At 39.8% G+C, this 27217-nt stretch overlaps 1 protein-coding gene across 4 annotated transcripts in view; it reads right to left on the reverse strand.

The window, feature by feature from the left end:
• PTPRG (protein tyrosine phosphatase receptor type G) overlaps positions 1-27217 on the reverse strand; it is a 774731-nt gene that overhangs the window by 323742 nt on the left and 423772 nt on the right. For all 4 annotated transcript variants that reach the window (XM_060402273.1, XM_027958231.2, XM_027958232.2 and 1 more), the window contains exon 3: positions 10557-10736. In XM_060402273.1, coding sequence (XP_060258256.1) covers positions 10557-10736 — 180 coding nt within the window. The remainder of the gene's footprint in view (positions 1-10556; positions 10737-27217) is intronic.

The raw sequence follows: 27217 nt of genomic DNA on the forward strand, positions 1-27217 counted from the left end.
CATACAAAAGGATGAACATTACCATTTCATATCATATGCAAAAATTAACTCAAAATGAATTAAAGACCTGAATATAAGACCGAAATCATAAACTTCCTAGAAGAAAACATAGGTGGTCAGCTCTTTGACATGGGTCTTACTCCTCCTTTTCTGGATCTGACTATAAAGACAAGAAAAACAAAAGCAAAAATAAATGGGAATATATTAAAGTGAAAAGCTTCTGCACAGAGAAAGAAACCACCATCAAAATGAAAAGGCAGGGGCTTCCCTGGTTGGCTCATTGGTTAGGAATCCGCCTGCCAATGCAGGGGGCACAGGTTCAATCCCCATTCTTGGAAGATCCCGCATGCCGCAGAGCAACTAACCCTGTATCCCGCAACTACTGAAACTGTGCCCTAGAGCCACAACTACTGAAACTGTGCCCTAGACCCCGGCAGTCACAGCTACTGAAGCCCTTGCGCCTCGAGGCTGTGCTCTACGACAGGAGAAGCCCCTGTGAGAAGCCCCCACGCCGCAGCGAGAGAGCAGCTCCCACTAGCTGCAACTCCAGAAGGGTGCTCCACAGCAATGAAGACACAGTGCAGCCGTACAACAAATAAATACACATCTTTCAGAAAAGGAAACACGATTTAAAAGAAAGGAAAAGGCAACCTATTAAAGGGGAGAAGGTGCTTGCAATGTGTATACCCACTAAGGGGTGAATACAAAGAACTCATAGAATTCAATGACCACAAGACAGAAAATCCGATTGAAAATTAGGTACAGGATCTAAGTAGACATTTTTCCAGAGAAGACATACAGATGGCCAACAGGCATGTGAAAAGATGTCCAACATGACTAATTAATCGGAAGACGCAAAACAAAATCACAGTGCAAATCACCTGGCACCTGTTACAATGGCTAGCGCCAAAAAGGCCAGAAGTAAGTGTTGGCACTGGGGTGGAGAAAAGAGAAACTTTGGGCACTGCTGGTGGGGATTTTTTCACTATAGAAAACAGTAAGAATAAGTAAGAACAAAACTGTCATTTGACCTACTTATTCCACTGGGGCATTTATCCAAAGCACATGAAAACTAATTTGAAAAGGTATGTGAACCTCTATGTTTAAAACAGCCATGATACAGAAACAACCTAAGGCCTCACAGAGAGACGAACAGATAAAGACAACGTGGTGTATGTAGACACAATGGAATACTACTCAGCCACGAAAAAGAAAGACATTTGCCATTTGCAACAACATGGACGGACTTTGAAGATATTGCCCTAAGTGAAATAAGCCAGAAGGATAAAGACATGTGCATTATTTCAGTTATATCTGGAAACTAAAAAAAAAAAAAAAAAAAAAAAGAGCAAACTAAAATGAAAATAAACTCATTGATACAGAGATCAGAGGAGCAGTTACCAGGGCTGGGTGAAATGTGTGGAGGGAATCAACTGTATGGTGACTGATGGTAATGAGACTTGGGGTGCTTATCAGCTTGTAGTGTATACAGTGTCAGATTATAATACTGTATACCTCAAGATTATATTTAAAAAATAGATGGCATTGTATAACTACTGTTTAGAACAGTTCTTCCAGGAAGAGGATCCACAGCTTTCATAGATTCCCCCTGTGTCCAGGGCTCCCCATAATGCAAAAATGCTCTGCATAGGGGCAGGGGAGACATACAAGTCACACCATGGATAAGGAATTACTTTCTGAATGTGACGGGGTGACTGAGGACCAGGCATTCGCTGCATTCTTTGCAGGACATCCATTAACGGTTAATAAATTATACTCAATGTGTCTAAATAATGCTGACCTATTTTCACTTTCATGCATTAGAGAAGGAAATGGCAACCCACTCCAGTGTTCTTGCCTGGAGAATCCCAGGGACAGGGGAGCCTGGTGGGCTACTGTCTATGGGGTCGCACAGAGTTGGACACGACTGAAGCGACTTAGCAGCAGCAGTAGCAAAGCAAGTATTCCCACTAAAATCTGACTAAGTAGCAACAGATGCCAAAAGTTTTTTAAAAATTGATGTGAAAAGGAAAATAAGCCCCTCAGTATCTTACCTCCACCACTTGTCAACCAGCTTTCAACACTACAAGATGGGGAAAGACTACCATTATTGGATCATTAGTGCTGAGACCTCCAACCACCCACAATTCCAGTGTGCATCAGGGAATGCTTTAGGGCTCCTGGTCAAAAGAGAAACTCCCTGGTCTGGAAATCAACACACACAAGCTCAAGTGCTAACCTTCTACTGACTTCCCTATAAGCACCAGCATTTAATTTATCTAATATGTACCTGTACCTACTGGGAAGAAAAGGAAAGATTTTAAATGAGGTATTATCTCCCGCCCTCACAGAGTGTATAGTTGGTGGGGAAAACAGGTGCCAGCACCTGATGCGAAGAACTGACCCATTGGAAAAGACCCTGATGCTGGGAAAGATTGAAGGTGGGAGGAGAAGGGAACGACACAGGATGAGATGATTGGATGGCATCACCGACTCAAAGGACATGAGTTTGAGAAAACTCTGGGAGATGGCGATGGGCAGAGAGGCCTGAGGTGCTGCAGTCCATGGGGTTGCAGGGTTGGACACAACTGAGTGACTGAACTGAAACTAAGCAAGATGGACAAGGCAGAATAGTTGACCCTTTAATCATAAAATATGTTGGATGACAACCCAGTAGAAGGTTCTATGCCCTAAAACAGCAAAGTGGGCTTTAAAAATTATCCTTCAAGTTCAAAATCTACATGAGTCTAGTTATATAACAAAGCGCTGGTTTGCCCATTCTGTAATTGGTAAATCAAGCTTCAGTTTACCCAGAAGATAGCTGCTACTACCTGAGCGAGGGCTAGGGCTGGGGGAATAACAGAAAGGATGTGGAGCTTGGCAGGCAGGAAACAGAGCTTGCAGTGTGTCTTGCAAAGAGAGACCTGGGGAAATAGCTCCACCTGGAATTTCAGGGTTCAGAGTGAAAGCTGCCAGGCTGACAAGAACCCAAGAATCTGGATATTTGATTTTTTAAAAACTTTTTATGTTGTATCGGAGTATAGCCAACTAACAATACTGGATAATTTCAGATGAACAGTGAAGGCACTCAGCCATACATACACATTTATCTGTTCTCCCCCAAATTCCCTTCCCATTCAGGCTGCCGTATAACACTGAGCAGATTTCTCTGTGTTATACAGTACGTCCCTGCTGGTTATCCATTTAAAATATAGCAATGTGTACATGTGCATCCCCAGCTCCGTAACTATCCCTCTCCCCTGCAACCATAAGTTCATTCTCCAAGTCTGTGAGTCTGTTTCTGTTTTGTAAGTAAGTTCCTTTGTATAATTTCTTTTTAAATTTCACATATAAAGGATGTCATATGATATTTCCCCTTCTCTCTCTGACTTACTTCACTCAGTATGACAATCTCTAGGTCCATCCACCTTGCTGCAAATGGCATTATCTCACTCTTTTTAATGGCTAAATAATAAGGGATCTGGATATTACAAATAGGAAAATTTTAAAAATGAAAAGCCAAAGCACATTTAGCATCCCCCAAAGAAGAACAAAATTTTTTCTTAATTACACTTAAATTTTCTATTTTGGGCAACCTTGAGCTCATCAGAGGTGCTGCAGGGTACTACAAAGACAGGGTTGGGCAGGCCCAGTGTCAATGCTGCTGAACACCCAGATGCTTTCAAACATCTGTCTACTTGGCTGATGCTCTGCTTCTAATCAGAAAGCTTGGCAGCCTCTTTGCGAGCAAAATGACCAATTCATTAATGGCATAAATAAAACTCACAGCTTAAAGAAGAAAATGTGATCTAGGGGAAAAGTTCCAATGCCAGTCCCTCTTCAGTACCTATCAAGGATCACTAAGATAAGGTGAATGCAATATCACTGCAATAGGCTGTGGATGATAAAATAAAAATAAGTAATGGTTTCTTATCAAGCCCAACTGGAAACCCTAAGAACATGGACTTGGGAGATCACTGTGTATTTTCACTTGTTCCAAAAACCTATCCTACATCAATATGCCAGGAATAGAGGTTTTATTGAAATAAGGACACACTTAGATTTTCACCATCAATGCTGGACACTCTACTCCATACACAGAGTAAGCAAAACCCCTTTTCAAACCGTGGTTCTCATCTGCGACTAGCTATTAAGGACAACAGGAAGAAGGGAGAGAAAGGCGACAAAGTTAGGAGCTGGGAGTAAAGACAGACCAACAGGCAAGAGCCAGTCTTGTTACAGGAGAGGGGAAATTCAGGGAGATGTGAGAGAAAAGATGGGAGAGGGCGAAACCACAAAAATCGAAAGCATGTGGAGATATACTCATGAACAGACAGAAATAGATTAGTAAAAGAAGTACACAGTAGCAACAGAAGAGGAAGCGCAAACAGTGAGAGTCAAGAAGACAAGCACACAGAGAATTCCTAGAATATTCCACCAATCTCAGAGCTGTTAAAGGCTTTTCTATGCGTGTGATACCTGGACAGTCATGCTGAAACTATGGAACTCCCTCCTGAGTGAGGGCTGAGCACAGAAGTCCGTGAATTTGGACAGAAATCAAGCATCATGAAAATCACCACTGGAAATCCTGTAAGGAGCCCATGATGGCTCTCAGTAAGGCTGGCGTCAGTTCCTCCACCAACCTTGCTCAAAACCCTGATTCTTCAGGGCACCATGGAGGCAGCAGTTGATCAAGCAGCAACTGCAATGAACATAGAGTGTCCTTTCTGGTCAGACACTCACTTGGCTGGGGTGGAGTGGGGCTTACCAGGTGAGCAAAAAGAGAAGCAGCATCAAAATGCTCCTCTCGTACTGAGCTGGGGTGACATGCTCAGCCACGAAACCAGCATGTGGAAATGACAGAGGTTGTTTTTAAGATTGTATTTTTCTCTTTCTACCAGGCTGCAGTGAGACTGTTCATTGAGACTTAGTTTAAGTCTGTAGGTTTTTATGGAACTGCTTTATCATAAAAGCTTCAAGGACTAGGTGAAATAGAGTAGATGCAACTGTCTCCTGATCTTTGTCTGAATTATATGGGCTCAGCAACATATTAGGACATGGTTCCTCCACAATTTATCTACGCAGACTTTCCCAATTGTTGATCTACTTTTATTAACAGCTACTTTAATCTTCTATGTCAGGTATACGTAGACAAATAAGAAAGAATGTAGGCAAAGAAAAAATAGAGCAAATCAATATGAAGTGTGAAAATAGTAGTAACGTGCATTTTGGCAAATGTATTTACTGTTTGTCCTTAGTGTAAGGCAACAGAAAAAGAGGTGGAAAAATAAACACCTTCCATATAGTTAAAACTCACAGGAGATCATGGCTTATTAACATACACCAGAACCACTATCTACATCTTAAATTCCAATCGTTTATTTAGAAGCTAATGCTAGGAACAGTAAGATTTTCTTGAAATGTTCTTATTGAATGCATTATCGTTTCATTCTACAAAAATGAAAGAAAGGGAAATAACTTTAGATGAAATCAAATGAGAACTGGCACAATAGAGAGTTAGGGCTGTTCAGAAAGAAACAGAGAGATGCTATCTGTCTTCTAAAGATATTTTAGACAACTTTCGAGAAGTGGACTACGGACAACCACATTGCTCTATTGATTATGCTGGATTGGATATATGATCCTATTCACAGGTTAAGACAGATATGAACATTAAAACTGTTTTATGGCAAAGTTACTGTCTGTATGTAACAGGCTGCTTTAAATATTAACTTTCTGTATTCATATTTTAATATCCAAAAGACAGTCTATTTTACAGATAAGTGACCTGTAAATTTCCAACAGAAAAAATAAGTGTCTCTTCCTGAATTTATTTTGTAGAAGTGCAAGTTTCAAGAAAAGACTTTTGGGGCTCAAAAATTAATGACTGAAGAAAAATAAGGTTTTTTTGGCATCTAGGCAAGAAAGTTAGGTCCAAAATGAATGATGATAACAAAGACAATGTGGCTTATAATATACTTTTTTTTAAAATTAAACTTTCAATCTTCCTGATAACTGTAGATCCATGCGTAGTTCTAAGAAATAATAGAGAGGTCCTGTGTCCCTTTTATTCAGTTTCTCCAAATGGTCAAGTCTTTTAAAACTAAAGTACAATGATATGTACTTTTTTAAACTAATATTATCCAGCTTGCCTATCAACACTATTCACTGCTGGTATTATCAACTCCCACAGTTAATTCAGATACACAGCATCCTGCCCTGTATTTGTACTGTGTTCAACTCAGTTTATATGATCCAGACATAAACAAAGCAAATAGATCCTCATTTCTCTAAAAATGCTGGAATATTTATGAACTTATCTGGCATTTTAAGAACAGGAGAATAAAGCTGTTCCTAGGTTCATAAATATTTAAAAAAAAACAAAACAAAAAAAACAGGACAGGTTTTCCAGCACCCAAGTTTCTAGAGAAACATACATTGAAACTCTTTTTTAAGAGAACTGAAGATACAATTTGATGTTTACATTTAACACTGCATACCTCAATGTTCACTGCAGCACTGTTTACAATAGCTAGGACCTGGAAGCAACCTAGATGTCCATCCGCAGACAAATGGATAAGAAAGTTGTGATACATACTCACAATAGAATATTACTCAGCTATTAAAAAGAAGACATTTGAATCAGCTCTAATGAGGTGGATGAAACTGGAGCCTATTATACAGAGTGAAGTAAGTCAGAAAGAAAAACACCAATACAGTATATTAACACATATATATGGAATTTAGAAAGATGGTAACAACGACCTTATACGCAAGAAAGCAAATGAGACACAGATAAAAAGAACAGACTTTTGGACTCTGTGGGAGAAGATGAGGGTGGGATGATTTGAGAGAAGAGCGCTAAAACATGTATATTACCATATGTGAAATAGATGACCAGTTCAAGTTTGATGTCTGAAATGGGGCACTCAAACCTGGTGAACTGGGACAACCCAGAGGGATAGGAAGGGGACGGAGGTGGGAGGGGAGTTCAGGATGGGTGTCACATGTACACCCGTGGCTGATTCATGTCAATGTATTGCAAAAATCACCACAGTATTATAAAATGATTAGCCTCCAATTAAAATAAATAAATAATTGTTTTTTAATGGTTGGTACTTTAAAAAAAAATCACTTCTGCGGAATCATGCTAGATTGATTATCTATGGGCTATTAGCCTGTCTAGCATGATGTCATAAATTTTGAAGTCATAAGCACAGTTTGAGAAGTAACAAAGATTTATTTCGGCTTCTCAGAAAGCCGTGCTTCTGAATTTCAGAGACAGATGCATTCATATTTAGATGGCTATGCTCTAAAGTCAGGCGCATGCGCCCACAGACAGGCAACAACTTGTGGTCACTCTGGAGGCCCAGAGAGTGACAGAGATTGATAATCAGCTTCTAGAAGACCAAGGTCATGAATCAACTTGCATTGAGTGAACCCTACACTTGTCTAAAACCTGTCATTGGAGATACCAAGCTGAAAGCTGTCACTGAAACATGTTATCTTTGCAGAAGGCTGTCAAGCGTTGCAAGTCAAGTAGAAAACCGTATCACAGAGCCCAGCAAATTGCCTTTGGCAGGCTTCCGGAATGTGGCACCAAGGTGGCACTCAACCCCCAGATCTGATTACCCCAGCATAGCAAAGCTCTGTCTACCACATTCAGACTGTCTGTAGAGTAATATTCCCATCACAGATCTCCAAAGGATACTCACATTTGAAATACAAAGCAGAGCTACTGTTAGAAAAAATCTGAATTGTAACTATAAACACACCATCTAAACTCGGGGAGTAGAAAGGTGCAGGTGAAAAGGTGTGTACAAATAATATCACCAGTATACAAGTTTGTCCTGAGCAGATGCTCAAATGGATGAATCGAGGTAAAGGAGAAGGTAGCCTGCTATAATGCTCGAAGACCTGTTTATGGGGACATTATGAAAAAGAGCTCGAAGCCAGGAACCACTGTGTTGAGTGGAAAACAATTCTAAGATCAAGTCAGACCAACCCAAAGCAATCAGCCACAAAAAAATCTCTGCAAAATGCTGGTTCAGAGAAAGAAAATAGAGCCCTAAAGTTGTACGTGCAGCCACTTAGATTTTTTTTTTTTTTTTAAAGGCAACTCAGTGACCCACAACATGAATGGGACCAAAAGACAGATAATGAAGTCATTTTAGCTTCGCATGAGGGCTTCAGGCAGCCAAGGCTCCTGGAGGGACTGCTAAGAGTGCTCTGTACTGACATCCTTGGTTACAAAGGGATCGTTTCAAAGAGAGAGAGAGAGTGAGTCAGTTTTAATGGGGTGGGTTATAAAAGTAGAAAAATGAGATAAAAAATACCTTTAGCACCACAGAATCCCAGTTAACACTAGGCACAAATGTAATATAAAACCCAGGCATTTATTTTCAAATCAAACAGTGGGGCAGAGCAAGGCAATCTCTGCTACTTCCATCAACAGTCTGTAATTGTTATTTGCATGGTAGTGATTAAGAGGGAAGTATTTTGCATTAGCAATTCTGAAAATGTGGTATTTCATACTCATGGACCCTAAGTGAAAGGTGAGGTAGGTAAAATGAAGCCGGAGGATCAAACTACTGGTCTGATACACAAAGGGATAAGATAGAGTTCATCTGTATTATAATACAAAACAAATATTAACAAATCAAATTCTCAAGGGAGATAAGAAATGCATTTCCATCTGTGCATTTGGCATGGTGATGTCTAGTAGAAATTTCTGTAATGACAGAATGTTCTCTGACTGTGTGGCCTGTTATGGTAGCCATTAGCTATACATGGCTACTGAACATATGAAACGTGGCTAGTATAATACTGCCCAAAGAGATATATAGGTTCTTTGAAATTCCTATCAAAATTCCAATGGTGTTTTTCACGGAAAAAGTTAAAACCATCCTAGAATTCCTATGAAACCACCAAAGACCCTGAATAAGAAAAGGAATCCTTAGAAAGAAGAACAAAGCTGGAGGCATTATATTTCTTGATTTCGAATGATACTCCAAAGCTATGATAATCAAAACGGTATGGAACTGGAATAAAAATAAACACATCAACCAATGAAATAAAATCTAGATTCTAACAAATTAACCCACGCATAGGAATATTTGCTCATAATTGACAAAAAGAGCCAAAAATACTCAACGGGAAAAGGATAGCCTCGTCAATAAATGGTGCTAGAAAAATGAGACATTCACATATAAGAATGAAGCTGGACCTCACATCCCTCATGAAAAGTAACTTGAAATGGATTAAAGACGTAAACGTAAGACCTGAAACTATAAAACTCCCACAAGAAAACATAGGTCCTCCTTGACATTGGTCATGTCGATGATAATTTGGATATGACATTAAGAGAACAAGCGACAAAAGAAAACCAAACAAATGAGACTCACCAAAATAAAAAGCTCTGCACTGCAAAAGAAACGACCAATAAAATGAAATGGCAAAACATTATATGCCAATTATATCTTAATGTGTGCTCAGGCACTCAGCTGTGTCTGACTCTTTGCAGCCCCATGGATTACATCCTGCCAGGCTTCCCTGTCCAGGGAATTTTCCAGGCAAAAATACTGTAGTGGGTTGCTATTTCTGACTCCAGGGACCTTCCTGACCCAGTGATCTAATACATGTCTCTTGCATTTCCTGCATTGGCAGGTGGATTCTTTACCACTAGCGCCATCTGAGAAGCCCTGTATCTTAACAAAGCTGAAAAAAATAAAGGTAACCCTATCTCTACCCCCAAAATACAAAGATCTGAACGTGAGTCTCCTCTGCTTTCCAACATTGCAGACAGACACCCTAAGAAGGCAGGAAACAAAAACAAAACTATACATGGAATAAATTTTAATCTTACTGAGCTTTAATTAATTTAAATTTAAATATAGCTAACATATGGCTAGTGGTCCCCATACTAAAACAGAGGTCTCAAAGTTTATTCTATATAATTTACCTGGACTGACCCACTCAAGTCTTTACAATTCTATGAGACTGATACAATTTCATTATCCATATACACTTTTATCTTTATATTTTTACCCTGCTGCTGCTAAGTCACTTCAGTCCTGTCCGACCCTGTGTGACCCCATAGACAGCAGCCCACCAGGCTCCACCATCCCTGAGATTCTCCAGGCAAGAATACTGGAGTGGGTTGCCATTTCCTTCTCAAATGCATGAAAGTGAAAAGTGAAAGTGAAGTCGCTCAGCCGTGTCCGATCCTCAGCGACCCCATGGACGGCAGCCTTTCAGGCTCCTCCGTCCATGGCAGTTTCCAGGCAAGAGTACTGGAGTGGGGCGCCATTGCCTCCTTATCACACTGAAAAAAAAAAAATCTGTAAGCACAAAGTGGTTAGGCAGTTTGCCCAAAATCACACAGCTAGTAAAGCAAGCAGCGGTTCTTAAACCGAGGATCAAATCCAGAGCTCTCACTCAGCTGTACGCTTACAGGAACGTGCACAGCTAAAGGAGCAAGTCATGGTTAAGGTACAGACCAGAGACACCAGAAACTTTTCATGCTGGCCTACAGACAGGTAAAGAAGATGCTGTACCTGTTTTCCCTGTGTTTTTCATCCAGGTTTTGTTAGAAGACTCGTTGTCGAAGCCATCGAGTTGCAAGTCCTGGTACTCTTCACTGACACGTGCATGCTGGTCTGAAATGTCTATAGGCGACTGCTGATGGCCCCCACAGCTGACACTGGACGTGACCCAGTACTCAGGACCGTAGGCACCTGTTAAGAGAAAATAAGATTTCAACTCCTGTGGCTCAAAGGACATAGATGGAATGAATAAGACACACAAAAGTCAAGCACGTCATCTGCCAAGATACATTCTCCTATGTAAACCCACCCTAACAATGTTAGTGCCTTGGAAAGCTATCAGCCCAAGCCACTTGCTCCGAAGGGCAAGAAAATGTAAACAAAAAATGTTACTTCAGACAGTTTTGCTTCTTGATTTGTAACCAAATATTTGCTCGTTTTTTACTGTTACCCAATTAAGAAAATTGAGCAGAAGGGTTGTCAAGAGTTATTCACATTACAATAATTGTTTTAAAAATATTTTTCCTAAAATAAACAGAGCATTTATTCACAAGAAAACACCTTTATCAATTTAACATGTTCTGCTATTGTGAACATTATATGAAACACAACTTTTTGTTATGTTTCTAGGAATTTCTGAACTGGAAAAAAAATTAAAAGCAACACAACACTGGATGAGAGTCACCACAAACAATGTAGTCAATAGGATATGGTTTTCCTTTGGCTAATTGTGAGATTTTTCAGTGTAGACAGTTTGAACACGTATGTATTAAGGCACCCACTTCTCATTCTCAGCTCCTCTTTCATAGGAGATGGAGATACAAAACTACCTTAGGACTGGATTCAGCATTCATATAAATAAAGATTTTGGAGGGACATATGCCACAGAAATAGACAGAGAGAATGCAGCTATCATGCATAACCTTGATGATCAAGCAGATATAAGGAGAGAAATTTTTACAAGCTTTGTGACATGACAAAGCAGAAGTTGTCAACTAGAAAAACAATCATTTACTAGAGAGATTAAGATACATTTTTTGTTTGAAAACCAGATATAGAAGAGGTCTAAAAGGTATACTTTTTCCAATTTTTCATTTTATATTGGAGTACAGTTGATTTATAATGTTGTGTTAGTTTCAGGTATACTGCAAATTGATTCAATTATATATATACATATTCTTTCTCAAATTCTTTTTGCACAGAGGTCATTACAGAATATTGAGTAGTTTCCAGTGCTATACCATAGGTCCTTCTTAATTCTCTGTTTTATATATAGCAGCATATAATAACTGAATAATAATTAGAAGATAAAACTTAGACTTCTCAATCAATACAGTTTAGTTTGTGTATAAACAAACATATATACATACTTGTATTCCTAGCAGGATTTTTTTAGCTTTAAATTTCTTCCCATATCAAGCAAAAGAGGATGAATGGCCAAAGTGACTTTAGGTGATCCACTCATCCATGAACCCATTCCTTTCTGCCTCATTCCATACTTAGCCTTGCGTGATGGAAGACAGGAGGACATCTTAGGTCTCCCTGCTACCAAATAAGAGTCCACACCTGTGCCCAACACCCACCACACACTCACTGACCATGGATTTCCCCTTTCCCCTTGGTCTGATACTGGAGAAGGCAATGGCACCCCACTCCAGTACTCTTGCCTGGAGAATCTCATGGGCAGAGGAGCCTGGTGGGCTGCAATCCATGGCGTCGCAAAGAGTCAGACACGACTGAGCAACTTCACTTTCACGCATTGGAGAAGGAAAAGGCAACCCACTCCAGTGTTCTTGCCTGGAGAATCCCAGGGACGGGGAAGCCTGGTGGGCTGCCGTCTATGGGGTGGCACAGAGTTGGACACGACTGAAGCAACTTAGCAGCAGCAGCAGCAGCTAAGTCTGATACAGCTCACAGCAGATACAAATAGGGGTACCATGAACAAAGGGGTGACCACAAAAAACCTTTTCAGTCATAGTAATGGAAGCTTCATGGCTGCAAGAGTAACTGACAAAGCTGCCCCCCAAATGATTCAAATGCTTGCTGTCTGGCAAAGAGCTCAGCCTCACTCTATTCCTGGGTCCTTTTCCCTAATCCACATCAAAAAGACTAAGATAAAAGACTATCAGAAAGAACATGTTCACTGATGGGCAGAGATTCAGCGACCGCAGGTCACGTTTCAAAACTACTTGGAAGTGCCAGAAGACTTTCTGCAAAAAGTTAGCATCACCACTTGCTTTACTGTACGATTCCAGCTACATTAGGAATTGTCAAGGGCTGTTTCCTCATGTCATGTCACCTCTTGGTCAAATTCCCTAAGACTGAGTGCGATGAGTCACGAAGGAACAGAATGTGCATTTGCGTGTGTGTCACCTTGCATCAATATACTTGAAGAGAAAAAGGAGAGGAAAGCGGACGGGAATGGCTCCAATTATCCTATTTGCTCTAGATTTTCTTCCACATACCAAAAAGATTCCTATGAATAAAGTGCCGGTGATGTATTTGATAGCTGAGCACCATGTTAATTCTGGCTAAGCTACAACTGGGCCTGTATGTTGGAAATATGGAAACTGAAGTGTTAGAATATTGTGTGTGTATGTATGTATACAATGTCTTTCAGAAACTCACTACTACAATAAAATTACACTCAATGGAAAAAGAATGCATGGTAAAAAATCAATTCTAACACACGTGACTCCAAAGAACTAAGAACACAAGCCATCATTTGTAAAAACACCTTGACACCTGGTAGTTATCCTACTAATAAAAAAAAAAAAATACTCTGTAATCTCTGATAGATACTTGCCATTCACATTATTTCTCATAACCTGCCAGACGTGGGTGAAATATAAGTTAGCACTCTATAAAAATATAATCAGGGTTCATATCAGTGAGATTCATTTGTTCACTGGTAACAATCTGAAGATTTAAGCCAACTACCATGCTTGCTTTCACACTTCTACCCAATATATGCTCAAGTGCAATTTTAATTGAAACTGATCTTCCACTTCAGATTTTAAATTAATTCTTCTTTGGAGTGTTTCATGCTCCAGACACCCTTGCTTTGCAAAAACCCCTTATGTCATTAGTGGAGGAAATAGAACACTTTTTCCAAGCTTGCAGGTATCGATTACCTATTCTCACGCTGAAGCACCACTGCCGTTCCACACTGTATAAATCTCTTCAGTGTTCAGACACTTTATAAAGGACTGAGAATTATATCATTAATCATTTCCAGATGCACAAGTCTCAGAGCATTGAATGCTTTGTTTTTCAAAACTATGAGTAAATGCCTTTAAGCTAAAAACATGACTCAAAACAAAACAAAACCACTGTGGTTAACTGAAACCTAGTTTTGAAGGAGGGAAAACAATTAGCAAGAAGCCTCCTCTCTTGGGCTTCCCTGGTGGCTCAGAGGTTAAAGCATCTGCCTCCAATGCAGGAGACCTGCGTTCGATCCCTGGGTCGGGAAGATCCCCTGGAGAGGGAAAAGGTAACCCACTCTAGTATTCTTGCCTGGTAGGCTACAGTCCACGGGGTCACAAAGAGTCGGACACAACTAAGTGACTTCACCTTCACCTTCCTCTCTCAGGCCTGGGATTACCCATCTAAAATAAGAAGAAAAAGTCACGTGCATTGTTGTTTCCTCTTATTGATTCTTTCTCAGAATATCTGCATTTTAACAGCTGGACCAACCCCGACATGACAATCTAATATGCAAGGCTATCTTCTCAAAAAAGGGGAGGCATGGGGCTCAGAGGTAGAAACCGCAGGGTAGCTCGGCTGCCAAGAGCAACTCCCTGTTCACCTGTTAAGAGTCTAGTATGAATTAGATCTGATTGAGACATACTGCCAACATATTAGTACCAAGGGAATTTAACAGTGACTTTCCCTCAATCTAGAATGAGAAATATTTTCTTTTTTTTTTTGGCTGGACACAAGGGAGATCTTAATTCCCTGACCAGGGCTTGAACCCATGTCCCATGCAGTAGACGTGCGGAGTCTTAAGTCACTGGGCTACCAGGGAATTCCCAGTATTTTCCTTTTAATAAATTCAATGCATATATCTGAAACTCCTGGCTGAAGGTTTTGACCTCAGTGTAAATATCCCCTTGCCAAGGAGGCTTTCGTGAGAAATGCACAGGGGTCTGTATTCTCCTGGCAATGGGTTCTTGTTTTCCTAAGGACATCTGATCATCAATGTAATTATTTACTCTTTACTGTCTGGCTTCCCCACCAGCTCATTACTCTATGAGAACAGGTTCCTTCTCTACATTGTTTGACTTCATTCTATTGTCTACATAGAACTGTATAGACAATGAGCTCCTAGTATACATATTTTTACCGCAAATACATAAATTGGAAGATGACATTAAGCAATCTTCCATAGGTCTGTCTTCTCATGACATGTTGTCTGTCATTACTGTGGTTTTAATTTTACACTTCTATCTGCTGATTTCTTCCTAAGTCTTCATTTTCTGGACTCAAGATGTCAGCTCTCAAAGTAAACACTCATTTCTTCATTAAGACATTACATTAATCTGAACAGTGATATAGTGTTATCAGCAAAGACATGATGTGCAGGATAGAATCTATTTGCAAACTTAACAAGTCCACCAACGGCAATTAAGGTTTTTTAAAAGAAAGGAATGCAATAAAACTTTGCTTTCTAAACCTTTTGGGAACCGATTATTCTTAAGATGCTCATTTTTCCTACGCTTTAGCAGAGCTCTCTAATCAAAGGTCAATCAAGGAGGAAACAAGTCTTGCTCATTACTTCATCAACAAAGTCACTTCAATACTGACTCAACAAATGCTCAGTACCAGGTTCAGTGCTAAGAAATGGTGGTTGAGGGGTGGAGATACGACAGATGCCTCTGTCAGCTCATCTGTACAACAAACGGGGAACATCAGTGATCAGACCTCAAAGGCTGATTATGAGGATCAGATGAGATAATCCACAGAAGATACTCAGTATAAGAAAAAAACAATAGAAACTCGGTGCATGGTGGTTGGTGTGATTATTGACACTGTTAGTGTGTTATAAAATACACAGCAATCCCTCCTCAAGAACCTGACCATATATAATGAAGGAAATAACCGTGCACTCAAGCAAGGACTACGGTAGGTGGAGGCGGGCATTAAGCGCTACACAGGGAGAGAGGAGAGACACCTGAAGGAGAGAAATTTACATCAGAAGTGGAGAGAAATTTACATCAGAAGTGGAGAGAAATTTACTAGGTCCCTTGGACTGCAAGGAGATCCAGTCCATTCTGAATGAGATCAGCCCTGGGATTTCTTTGGAGGGAGTGATGCTGAAGCTGAAACTCCGGTAACTCTGGCCACCTCATGCAAAGAGTTGACTCACTGGAAAAGACTCTGACGCTGGGAAGGATTGGAGGCAGGAGGAGGAAGAGACGACAGAGGATGAGATGGCTGGATGGCATCACGGACTTGAGGGACGTGAGTCTGAGTGAACTCCGGGAGTTGGTGATGGACAGGGAGGCCTGGCGTGCTGCGATTCATGGGGTCGCAAAGAGTCGGACACGACTGAGCAACTGAACTGAACTGAAGTGCTTCCCACATGGGCAGAGGACAAGAGTCAGAAGTACAGCTGATCCCTTCAGGAGGTGAAGTTTAATCCTAGTACCTGCTGCATTTAGGGACTAGCTTCCCAAGAATAAGGCAGAAAAGCGGGGGAAAGGCAACTTCTCAATGGAGAAGCCTGGTAAAGAGCACCTCAGCCAAGTGATGGAGGTAAAACCCACCTTCGGTATCACGGGTTATCATGCACATCCTGATAGGATGTGGTAAGAAGGGTACAGAACCACTCTTGGATTTCTGTTTATTTTTATTTATTATTTTTTTAATTTTAATTTTTACTTTTACTTTACAATACTGTATTGGTTTTGCCATACATTGACATGAATCTGCCACAGGTGTACATGAGTTCCCAACCCTGAACCCTCCTCCCACCTCCCACTCCATATCATCTCTCTGGATCATGGATTCTTTTTTAAAAATCCATAACCCCCATGATGAGGAAGACATCAGACACACCCATACTGAGGAACGGAACATTCTACATAACGCATGGCCAATAGTCCTTAAGGTAATGACAAGCAAGGAAAGACAACAAAAAACTGTCACAAAACAAAGAAGATTTAGGAACCAAGACCAAAACTGCAATGTGGTATTTGAGACTGAATAATGGAACCAAACATGGAAATTAGTCAGAAAACTCATGAGCTCTGAATAAAGGCTGGAAGAAAGAGGAAGACATATTTATGAAACTCACAGAAAGCAAATAAAACCTAAGTGTTGTTAAGTGGGCTACATTTTAATATCTAGATTTTACTGACTTTACTGTTACATATTTGGGGGTAGCTCTATGGCCTAGTGGATGAAGGAGATGGATACTGATTTACAGATAATGCTGTGCTTACTATCATACCCTCTTTGTAAGAAAGAAATTTGCACAGAGCAATGTCAAAGGAAAAGAGAGGTGGCCTAAAGGATATTTCATTATTTAAGGTTACATAAAAACCTTCAAAAGTTGGACAAATTATAGCTAAGGAAAAACATTATTAGCTTAATTTATGGCTTATTTGTGCATGAAAAGAACCCACCTCTACCTCCACGGTGTACCATTAACAAGTCACTCTATTTTCTCATTTTGAGATGCTTACAATGCAGTAGACTAGCACCAAGAAAACGTATTTCTACAGGAGGGTAAATAAATCACACAACTGGAGATTAATTCCAACTGGCCTCTTTAAGGTAGACAATTCCCCATGTGAAAATAATGGCAAATACTGTAAATCTGGGTTCAGTCTGAGATCCTGCTTAATCTGCACTGCTTCTTTAAGGCATATTTAACTCAAAGAACTAGGTTGTGAAAATAATGGCAAATACTGTAAATCTGGGTTCACGTCTGAGATCCTGCTTAATCTGCACTGCTTCTTTAAGGCGTATTTAACTCAAAGAACTCGGCTGACATGCATAAATTCTGAACCCAAACTAAGCTAATGTGTTCAAAGAAAAATAAAAATCTGAGAGACACATCTCAACCCCCTCCACATCTCCAACAATTTTACTTGAACAACTAAGAGGAGCAAATATAACTGGTTAGCAATACGACTTTTCTATAGTGTAAGCAAACCATCTCACTTCAACATAGTTCGCTAGTAATACCTGAGCTGAGAAAAAGAGACAAAAATGCTATCTTTAGAGCATATAAATCATACTTGTGTCTAAAAGCAAAGAATTTCAAATGTCTATTCCAAACAATGGTTTCTTTAAATACATAAGAGATTTTGTGCAGAAAATAAGCACACACCTTGAATTTATTTTACTAATAACATATCCAAATAATGGTTTCTATTCACTAATGAAAAGCCATTAAAAATAATGAATTCTGTCTAAATCTAATTAAAAACAAAACTAATATACATGTTATATGTTGTTACTACTCAAATATGCTTATTAATGCCTCCCTCAAGGAATTTACATTAAAAGCATTACCTTGATCCAGGCATCTTGGTGTCTACTTTTAACCAACAGCAACAATCCAAAAATTATGTATTTTTTAACCTAACAGTATAATTAATGTTTTTTCTCCCAAATCTAAAACACGTATTTAAACTGTTCTATTTTTTAATTTAAAAAGTTTATGTGACTTAACTTATGATTATTCTGTATTTTCCACCCCTGGTAGCTACCTACGTGTTATAAGTTAAACACTGTATACATGAAAAATGGAAACAGGACTAAAAAGCATTCATGTTGCTGATCTCCAAATCATCTCTAAAACTCCAAAGAGTTCTAAATGTCACAAGAATACTTCCTGTAACACCTGAAAGAATCAAACAGGCCCATTAAATTTTGTTGACATTTTAGCTACCATTCACTCTCACCATATACAGTCCTGAAAGTAACCACAGGATCTGGTGAGGATTACACAAATAATTACAGAGTGCATCCACCAGTACATGGCACGTACTAATAGTGCTCAGTAAGCATGATTATCTGTACTTTCACCTGGAAACTACAACCAAAATTAAATTCTGGATGATGTGACCCTGCTCCAGGGCTCCAAAAATAGCACCTGATTGCTCATCTGGCCATTAGTGTAATTCCATTGTCCTTGACAAAAGACTGACTCAGGAAGGAGTATTAATCCAGGACTAAACCACTGAGGAGAGGGGATTTTCCTGCTCAGAGGAAATGTTTGAGGTGGGAGGTTTAGAGAAGACTCTTGAGAGTCCCTTGGACTGCAAGGAGATCATACCAGTCAATCCTGAAGAAAATCAGTCCTGACTATTCATCGGGACTGATGCTGAAGCTGAAACGCTAATACTTTGGCCACCTGATGCGAAGAACTGACTCTTTGGAAAAGTCCCTGATGCTCAGAAAGATTGAAGGCAGAAGGAGAAGGGGACGACAGAAAATGAGATGGCTGGATGGCATCACTGACTCAAAGGACATGACTTTGAGCAAGCTCTGGGAGTTGGTGATGGACAGGGGAGCCTGGTGTGCTACATTCCATGGAGTTGCAAAGAGTTGGACATGACTAAACTGAACTGAATTGACAGGATTCAATGTAACCTTTGGTGACAAAGGTCTGTATATTCAAATCAATGGCTTTTCCAGTAGTCATAAACAGATGTGAGAGGCAAATCATAAAGAAGGGTGAGCATGAATAATTGATGCTTTTGAAGTGTGGTGCTGGAAAAGACTCTTGAGACTCTCCCCTTGGACTGCAAGGAGACCAAACCAATTAATCCTAAAAGAAATAAACTCTGAAGATTCATTGGAAAGACTGATGCTGAAGCAGAAGCTCCAATACTCTGGCTACCTGATACAAAGAGCTGACTCACTGGAAAAGACCCTGGTGCTGGGAGAGACTGAAAGAAAAAGGAGAAGGGGACAGCAGAGGATGAAATGGTTAGACAGCATTGCTGACTCAATGGACATGACTCTGAGCAAATTCCAGAAGATACTGAAGGGCAGGGAAACCTGGCATGCTGCAGTCCATCGGGTCACAAAAAGTCAGACACGACTCAGCGACGGATCAACAACATTCAAAACCAGGCTCCAGATTTTTGTTCTGAGTCTGAAGGAACAACCTACCTCCTCCTTGAATGGGAGCAGAGAAGAGGCGAGGAATGGACTGATTTTGAATCAAGACTGAATGAGGTGGAGGCCAAAGCTCACAGGGAAAAAGGCAGGTGGTGAGGAGAAGGGGTAGGACCTAACCAAACAAATGCTGAGATTCAAATTTGATCTCTAGACTTTTCAATTTTAAGTGTCTTTGTAGTCAAAACTTCTTGATTAGGCTTTCTGCTATTTGTGACGGAAGAAATATAGGAGATAATCAGAATGTTAGTTTAAAAATACCAACAGTTAAATCACTCAGCGCTTTCCCCATTCATCACTAGGAAGAAAATGTCAAATTATAAAGATAAAAATCAGGAACGCAGGCTGGATGGAATGTATAAGGATAACATCTCCGGATTCCCCTTCCTTCCTTTCCTCTCTCCCTAGAGGAGAGGATAAATTTGGATAAGGCTTTTAAGATCTCATTTAGACAAAAGAAGAGGAAACAGGTCCTGAAGTCCCTGACTATAAATTCACAATGGGTAAAACAGAGGTCATGGGACAGGAATCCCTGACTTAATGGGACCAGATGCCTCTCTCTGAAGTCCTCAGCCTCAGAGACAAAACACAACGCAAGTCACTACCTAGGGAAGACCTGCCAAGGTGACCACACTTGATTCCCAAAGGTCACAATTTCATCTCAGGGTGGGGCAAACAAGACAGACAATTAGGATCTAGTTCAGTCTGGCTCAGACAATGCTGGAACTTCCTGACTTCGAGTGGAAGGCCTTTTTCACACCATTTCTCTCTACAGTAAGTACCTAGTCTCACACTGTGTTGTAGAACAGAAACTACTTCAGCTTATGAGAAATCCCCATCATGAGAAGGAACAGGGAAACATTTCCAGACACATTTTAGGAGTTTGGTGTTTGCAAGGGCTAAGAGTGTACAGACCAACCCCGTGATATAAGGGCTGAGAGGAAAAGAACAAGGAATTAAAAATCATTTTATGAGGTGTTCACTCAACAGCTGAGCTGGGGTGGAGGGGGTGTGTGGGTCTGGGAAGCACTTCAGAGGGTAGAGACAGGATGATTCACACCCTTCCTGCAACAACTATAAAAGGAGGCATGTATGCTCCAAAATGTATTAACTATTGAGTGCCATCCGGGGAAATGTCTAGACGTAAAGTGCCACATTTATGAGGTGACGCCAAAACAACATGACGGATTCTGTGCCTCTGTGACACACTGTGAATAGTTCACTTCAACTTACACTCTCCTCTATTTCAATCAATGTATAGTGTGGGTAACATCCAGCGAAGGGGATCTATAAGGAAAACCCGAAGAAATCAGCAGAAGCAACAGAGAAAAAAAGAACATTAACTCCTTTCAGTGCATCAAATCACAGGACACTCTGCTAACCTAGCTATTTAAAATAGTCTTCTCATCCAAGCTGTATTTCCTTGACCTCGTGCATTTCTTTCGAGTATACAGTTCGTGAGAAAATAACCTCCATGATGTTAAATACTTGACTACTTGGTTCACGCAGTACACAGAAGGCACTCAATAAATAAGTATCAAAAGGGCCAGTATTAAGGTGAAGCACTCACCCAAACTTACTTATCAAAATAGAAAATATTCCAATGAAGTATTTTAAAGTTTGAAGTGAATGCCCAAAAAAAAAAAAAAAAAACTATGATGAGCAGAATATTTTAAAAAATAAAGATATTATCATTAACAAAGTCCTATACAAAATCCTATTGGAGTCTGAGGCAAAAGGAAAAACCAGCAATCGCAAATATTACATTAAAATATAATTTATCTTGATTACTGAGTTTTTTTGACACTCTAGTCCCAGCCCGACTAAAAATGACGGGAGTGATATTTAATAGTATACAGCCATCAAATGACATCATTAAGGAGAATCCATTTGGAGAACAGTCACTTTGTGCCAGGCATCGTGATGAAACATGTTATAGTTTATCTTCTTTGAGCCTTTAAAAAACTTGTCTCAAGTATATATGTTTCTGTTTCTTGGGTTAAGAAATTGAAGCTCAGAAGCCAGGAAACATGCCCTCACATAGGGACAGCGCATGGAGTCAATTTTAGATACACGGGAATAATCCGTACTATGAAACAAAGAGTTCGCTAACCAGGGCATGTGCGGCACATAGAGCCCACCACCTGGTTTCGTAAATAAAGGTTTATTGGAACACAGCCGCAGCCATTCACATATGTATTACCATGGTTTTTTCCGGACTCTAACTCCAGAGTTAAAATCTTGAGAGAGACAAAAAAATAAACTCTCTAAAATATTTATCATCTAGCCTTTTGTTTACAAAGTGAAAAAACTGGCAATAATGTAAATATCCAACAGTAGGGGCTTGCTAAGCAAACTACTTTCATATTTAAGAGTTCAAAAGTAGACAAATCCTATTCTCAGACAAATTCCCAATGGTTACAAGTGTTAAATATTTAAAATAAGTAAAAGTACAAGAAGCAGCTGTGAGGAAGTTTGAAGTAGGAAAAGTATTTCTACATATGTAAAATCCTAAGCATCAGGAAGACTAATAAAATCAAATTTATTAAAGAAATATTTAATTTTCTGATAGTAGAATGCACCATAAGAAATAACTAAAAACAAATGATCTGCAAAACCATTTGCAATTCAAACCACAAAAAGGAAAATGTCTTTATTACACCAAGGGATTCTAGAAACCGATAAACCCAAAACCGGACATAAAAATGGGCAACAGATATGAATCAACAGTTGAAATAGAAAAGGAAAACAGAAATGGCCCCTTAACACGAGAAAAGCTGTTCTGCCACACTAATACTAAGAAACACAAATTAAAATTGCATAGATGCATTCTTTTACTCACTCAATCTGTAAACACAAAGATGTTTGAATATACACTGATGTGTTCGAATAAGTATATTTATTTGTGCCACAGAGAGACTGAAACAACCTTCATAAAAGAAAATTGGATAACAAGTATTTAAAGGAAATGGCTTCCCAAATGGTGCCAGTGGTAAAGAATACCCCTGCCAATGCAAGAAATGCAAGATATGTGAGTTCAATACCTGGGTTGGGAAGATTCCCCCCAGAGAAGGAAACGGCAATCCACTTCAGTATTCTTGCCTGGAGAATCCCATGGACAGAGGATTCTGGCAGGCTGTAGTTTAGAAGGTCACAGAGAGTCAGAAATGACTGAAGCAACTTAGTACACACATGTACACTGAAAGGAAAAATGTACACTCCTTTGAGCCTAGTGTTAATTCTTCAGGTATACTTGTATTCATACAAGTTAAGGTTAAGGTTAGTTAGGGGCTTCCCAGGTGACGCTAGTGGTAAAGAACCTGCTTGACAAGCAGGAGACCTAAGAGACACAGGTTGGATCCCTGGGTCAGGAAGACCCCTGGAGGAGGGCATGGCAATCCACTCCAGGATTCTTACTGGAGAATTTCATGGACAGAGGGTCCAGGTGGGCTTATGTTTTAAAAAATGAGAAAATCATATATATAACTATATATATATACACATATATTCTTACTGTAGTTATATAAAATACCCCTGGAAGCATATTTCAGAAAGCATAATCCTAGTAAATGAAGAGGAAATAAGAACAGGATATTTTTCACTAACCTATTTGAAAGTTAAACTTAAGAACACACAGAAATTTAACTGCATGGAGGAGTACCTGGTATCATTCAGTGGTAATATTACAGAGCAAATACTACAGAAGTATATCAGATCATGTACAGAAAAAAGTTAAATAAAATTAAAACCAGAGACAAAAAACAAAGATTACAAAGAAGCTTGCTAAGCTGTGAATGGTGGTTAGCTCCAGGATGGGAATCAAAAGATGCACGTACATGAATGTGTGTGGAAGGCTGAAATGAACACCCAAGTAGTGAACATCAAATAAAGTACTTACACATGAATACAAGATGCTAATATGATCTAGAAAGATATTTATTTTGAGGATACATGTAGTGCTTTATTTAACAACAACAAAAATTTTTTTTTTTTTAATTTTGGACACACTTCTGAGATTTTGACCTAAGAATATTCTTGAGGGACTCAGGAAGTCCTGGGGTCTTATAACATGATGGTATCATTTTAACAGGGATCCCAGTAGGGTAAAAGTTTGTTTTCTGTGGGAAAATAAACTACTATTTTCATCTTTAAAGCACAGGCATGTATGTATGTATGTAATCAGATGGAGGTGATTAAGGGGATGTTATCCATAATGTTAAAATTTCACATGTTAAGGGCTGATTAGGGGGAAAATATCTAAAACCTCATTAAAAATAAAATCCATTTTTCTGAGCTCTCATAGCAGCACCTTCAAGAGTGGGATCAAGGAAGCTTTTCTGAGAACAATGAAAAAAGTCACAAACATTACTATGAGCTGACACAGTACTAACTACTACAAAAGACAGTGTGTTTTACAAAAACTCTCTTGTAAAAATATCTAATTAGGCAGTGGGCAGTAACAGAAAATAAGGTTGAGAACAGAAAGATTGAAGAATTCTGTAGGCAAAACAGATCCTCAAGTCTTCTTCTTTTTGTATGAATTCATTTATTTTAATTGGAGGATAATTACTTTGCAATATTGTGGTGGATTTTTGCCACACATCAACATGGATCAGCCACGGGTCCACATGTGTGCCCCCATCCTAAACCCCTCTCCCACCTCCCTCCCCATCCCATCCCTCTGGGTTGTCCTAGAGCAAGGCTTTGAGTGCTCCACAGGTCTTTCTCATGTGACTGTTGAGTCAGATCCATGTGAAAGTAGAACTTCTATTTTAACTTTAAACCGAGGCAGCTATTTAAAAAGCCAATACTACTGAGAAGTCATATGCTCCTCATTGTAATTTTACACTACTGCTGCTGCTGCTGCTAAGTCACTTCAGTTATGTCCAACTCTGTGCGACCCCATAGACGGCAGCCCACCAGGCTCCCCCGTCCCTGGGATTCTCCAGGCAAGAACACTGGAGTGGGTTGCCATTTCCTTCTCCAATGCATGAAAATGAAAAGTGAAAGTGAAGTCGCTCAGTCATGTCCAACTCTTAGCGACCACATGGACTGCAGCCTACCAGGCTCCTCCGTCCATTGGGTTTTCCAGGCAAGAGTACTAGAGTGGGGTGCCAATGCCTTCTCCGAATTTTATGTCATTAACCCATAGGAAAACCCTATGGTATATTAGGATTATCCACTGTAAATATAGCAGTGCATACCTACAGGAATATGGGTTTCACTTTTAATGAAGTTTTCTAGTCATCAAGTCCAGCACTGGTCTTTCGGTCATCATTTTGGAATAATTGTTTTCATCATTCTACTATCAATCCATTTTATCCTCCATTATTCCAGTTTATCTTCCATTATTCCATCATAATACTAATATACTAATAGTACCACTAATATACCCATTATTACAAAAGGAAAACTGAGATTCACTTACTTGGAGTGCAAGTACTTGAGGCTATGATTTGAACCCAAGTCTGCACAACTATGGAGAAGGAAATGGCAACCCATTCCAGTGTTCTTGCCTGGAGAATCCCAGGGACGGGGGAGCCTGGTGGGCTGCCGTCTATGGGGTCGCACAGAGTCGGACATGACTGAAGTGACTTAGCAACAGCAGCAGCAGTACACTCTCAAGTGGGGAAGGCAATGGCACCCTACTCCACTACTCTTGCCTGGAGAATCCCAGGGACGGGGGAGCCTGGTGGGCTGCCATCTATGGGGTTGCACAGAGTCAGACACGACTGAAGCGACGACTTGGCAGCAGCAGCTGCTGCACAACTGTAACTCTTCATTTTGGCTGCACTGCCTGTTGCTTCTCTCCTACATCCTACTGAATTTTCACCCATCATTCCTGCCTCAAAGGAGCTGGGAAGATCCTGATTTTGTCATCTAATTTGAGACGTAGGCCTCCCAATAACATGCCAGTCACAAATTTAATAAATCCATCTCCTTTGTCAAGTTAATGATAAAAATGCTCAAAAGGCCAGGGCCCAAGATAGAACTCTCCATCATTACAGTGGTGTATTATCCAGAATTCCCTGGGAAGATTTTTTCAATCTACCATGAATCCTCATTTCTCCATCTTAACTCTAAGAATATCAAGAGATAGGATGTCAAGGCTTTTCTCTGAAATACAGATGCCTGTGTTGGTTGTGCTTGAAAATTCAGCAATGTGTTCAACACATAGCAGAGCTTTAAAGAGGTAGGGGTGCTAACAAAGACCTTTCCTGCAAATATCAGCACACAGTGCTTTGAGGGCAGGACATACTTTAATTTCCTCACCCTTGCGACCCATCCTAGGAAGAGCAGGCAGCGGATAACTAAGGGTTGCAGAAATGGGGCACAGAATGGGAATATACAAAAAGAGCAAATCAGTGAGATGACAAAATGGCCAACTCTGTTACTCATTCTGCCAGATATTTGTGATCAAAGTAAGAGTCCTGATGAAAATCTCATCAATTTTAGGAATCACTACTGGAGAAGGAAATCGCAACCCACTCCAGTACTCTTGCCTGGATAATCCCATGGACGGAGGAGCATTGTAGGCTACAGTCCATGGGGTCGCAAAGAGTCGGAGATGACTGAGTGACTTCACTTACTTACTTACTTATTATACTTTTAGGGACTAAACTGATCAGTGATGAGGAAGAAACAAATGCAAGGAGGGACAAATGTAGGAGGGACAGATGGGATCTATTTATATTGGCAGCAAAGAAAGTGGTCACTGTGAAAACCAAAAGTGTACAGGAAAAACAGCAAGGAATTTATCTTCAGGTGAAACACACTTTCATTTCAGGATTTAAGTAGCAGGGAGTGGTAGCCCACTGATGGCCAAGAATGATAGAAACAGTGATTACAAAATGATGACCCAAAGCCCAGAGATGGACTTGATAACCAGAAAATTTCATTAAAAATAAAAATTTGTTAAAAATAATACATAGACTTCACTTGAATACCTGTGGCTGATTCATGCTGATGTATGGAAGAAACCAGCACAATACTGTAAAGCAACTATCTTGCAATAAAAAATTTTAAGAAATAGATATAACCTATATTCCTACGGGTATATAAGATAAAATAAAAAGTTTAAAAAATAAAACAAAACTGATATTTCTGAGCTCTCATACCAGCACCTTCTAGAGTGGAATCAAGGAAACTGTTTTGAGAATTCAGAAAATTGCCAGGAACAGTATTAAGAACTGATACTGTCACAAAAGACATTGCGCTTTTCAAGAATCATCTCCTGAAATCAAATGTAGGCAATAAACTTCACTATTATCCTTATTATCCTATTATATACTGGGTTGCCCAAAGCGTTCATTCAGGCTTTTCTGTAGGGTGTTATAAAATAGTCCAAACAAACTTCTTGGCCAACCCAATATTATGAGGAAGATCAGAGGGTATTCTAATCTGCTCAAAATGATCCCTCTAGTAACCAGCTTTTAACCCCCATTTCAGATGCATTCTTTATATATTAACATTTCTAGGCCACTGACAAGTGGTCAGAATCCATGGATTATCTTATTTGCTCCTGACAATACTAT

The sequence above is a fragment of the Ovis aries genome, chromosome 19 (genome assembly GCF_016772045.2).
Source record: "Ovis aries strain OAR_USU_Benz2616 breed Rambouillet chromosome 19, ARS-UI_Ramb_v3.0, whole genome shotgun sequence".
Classification (NCBI taxonomy): domain Eukaryota; kingdom Metazoa; phylum Chordata; class Mammalia; order Artiodactyla; family Bovidae; genus Ovis; species Ovis aries.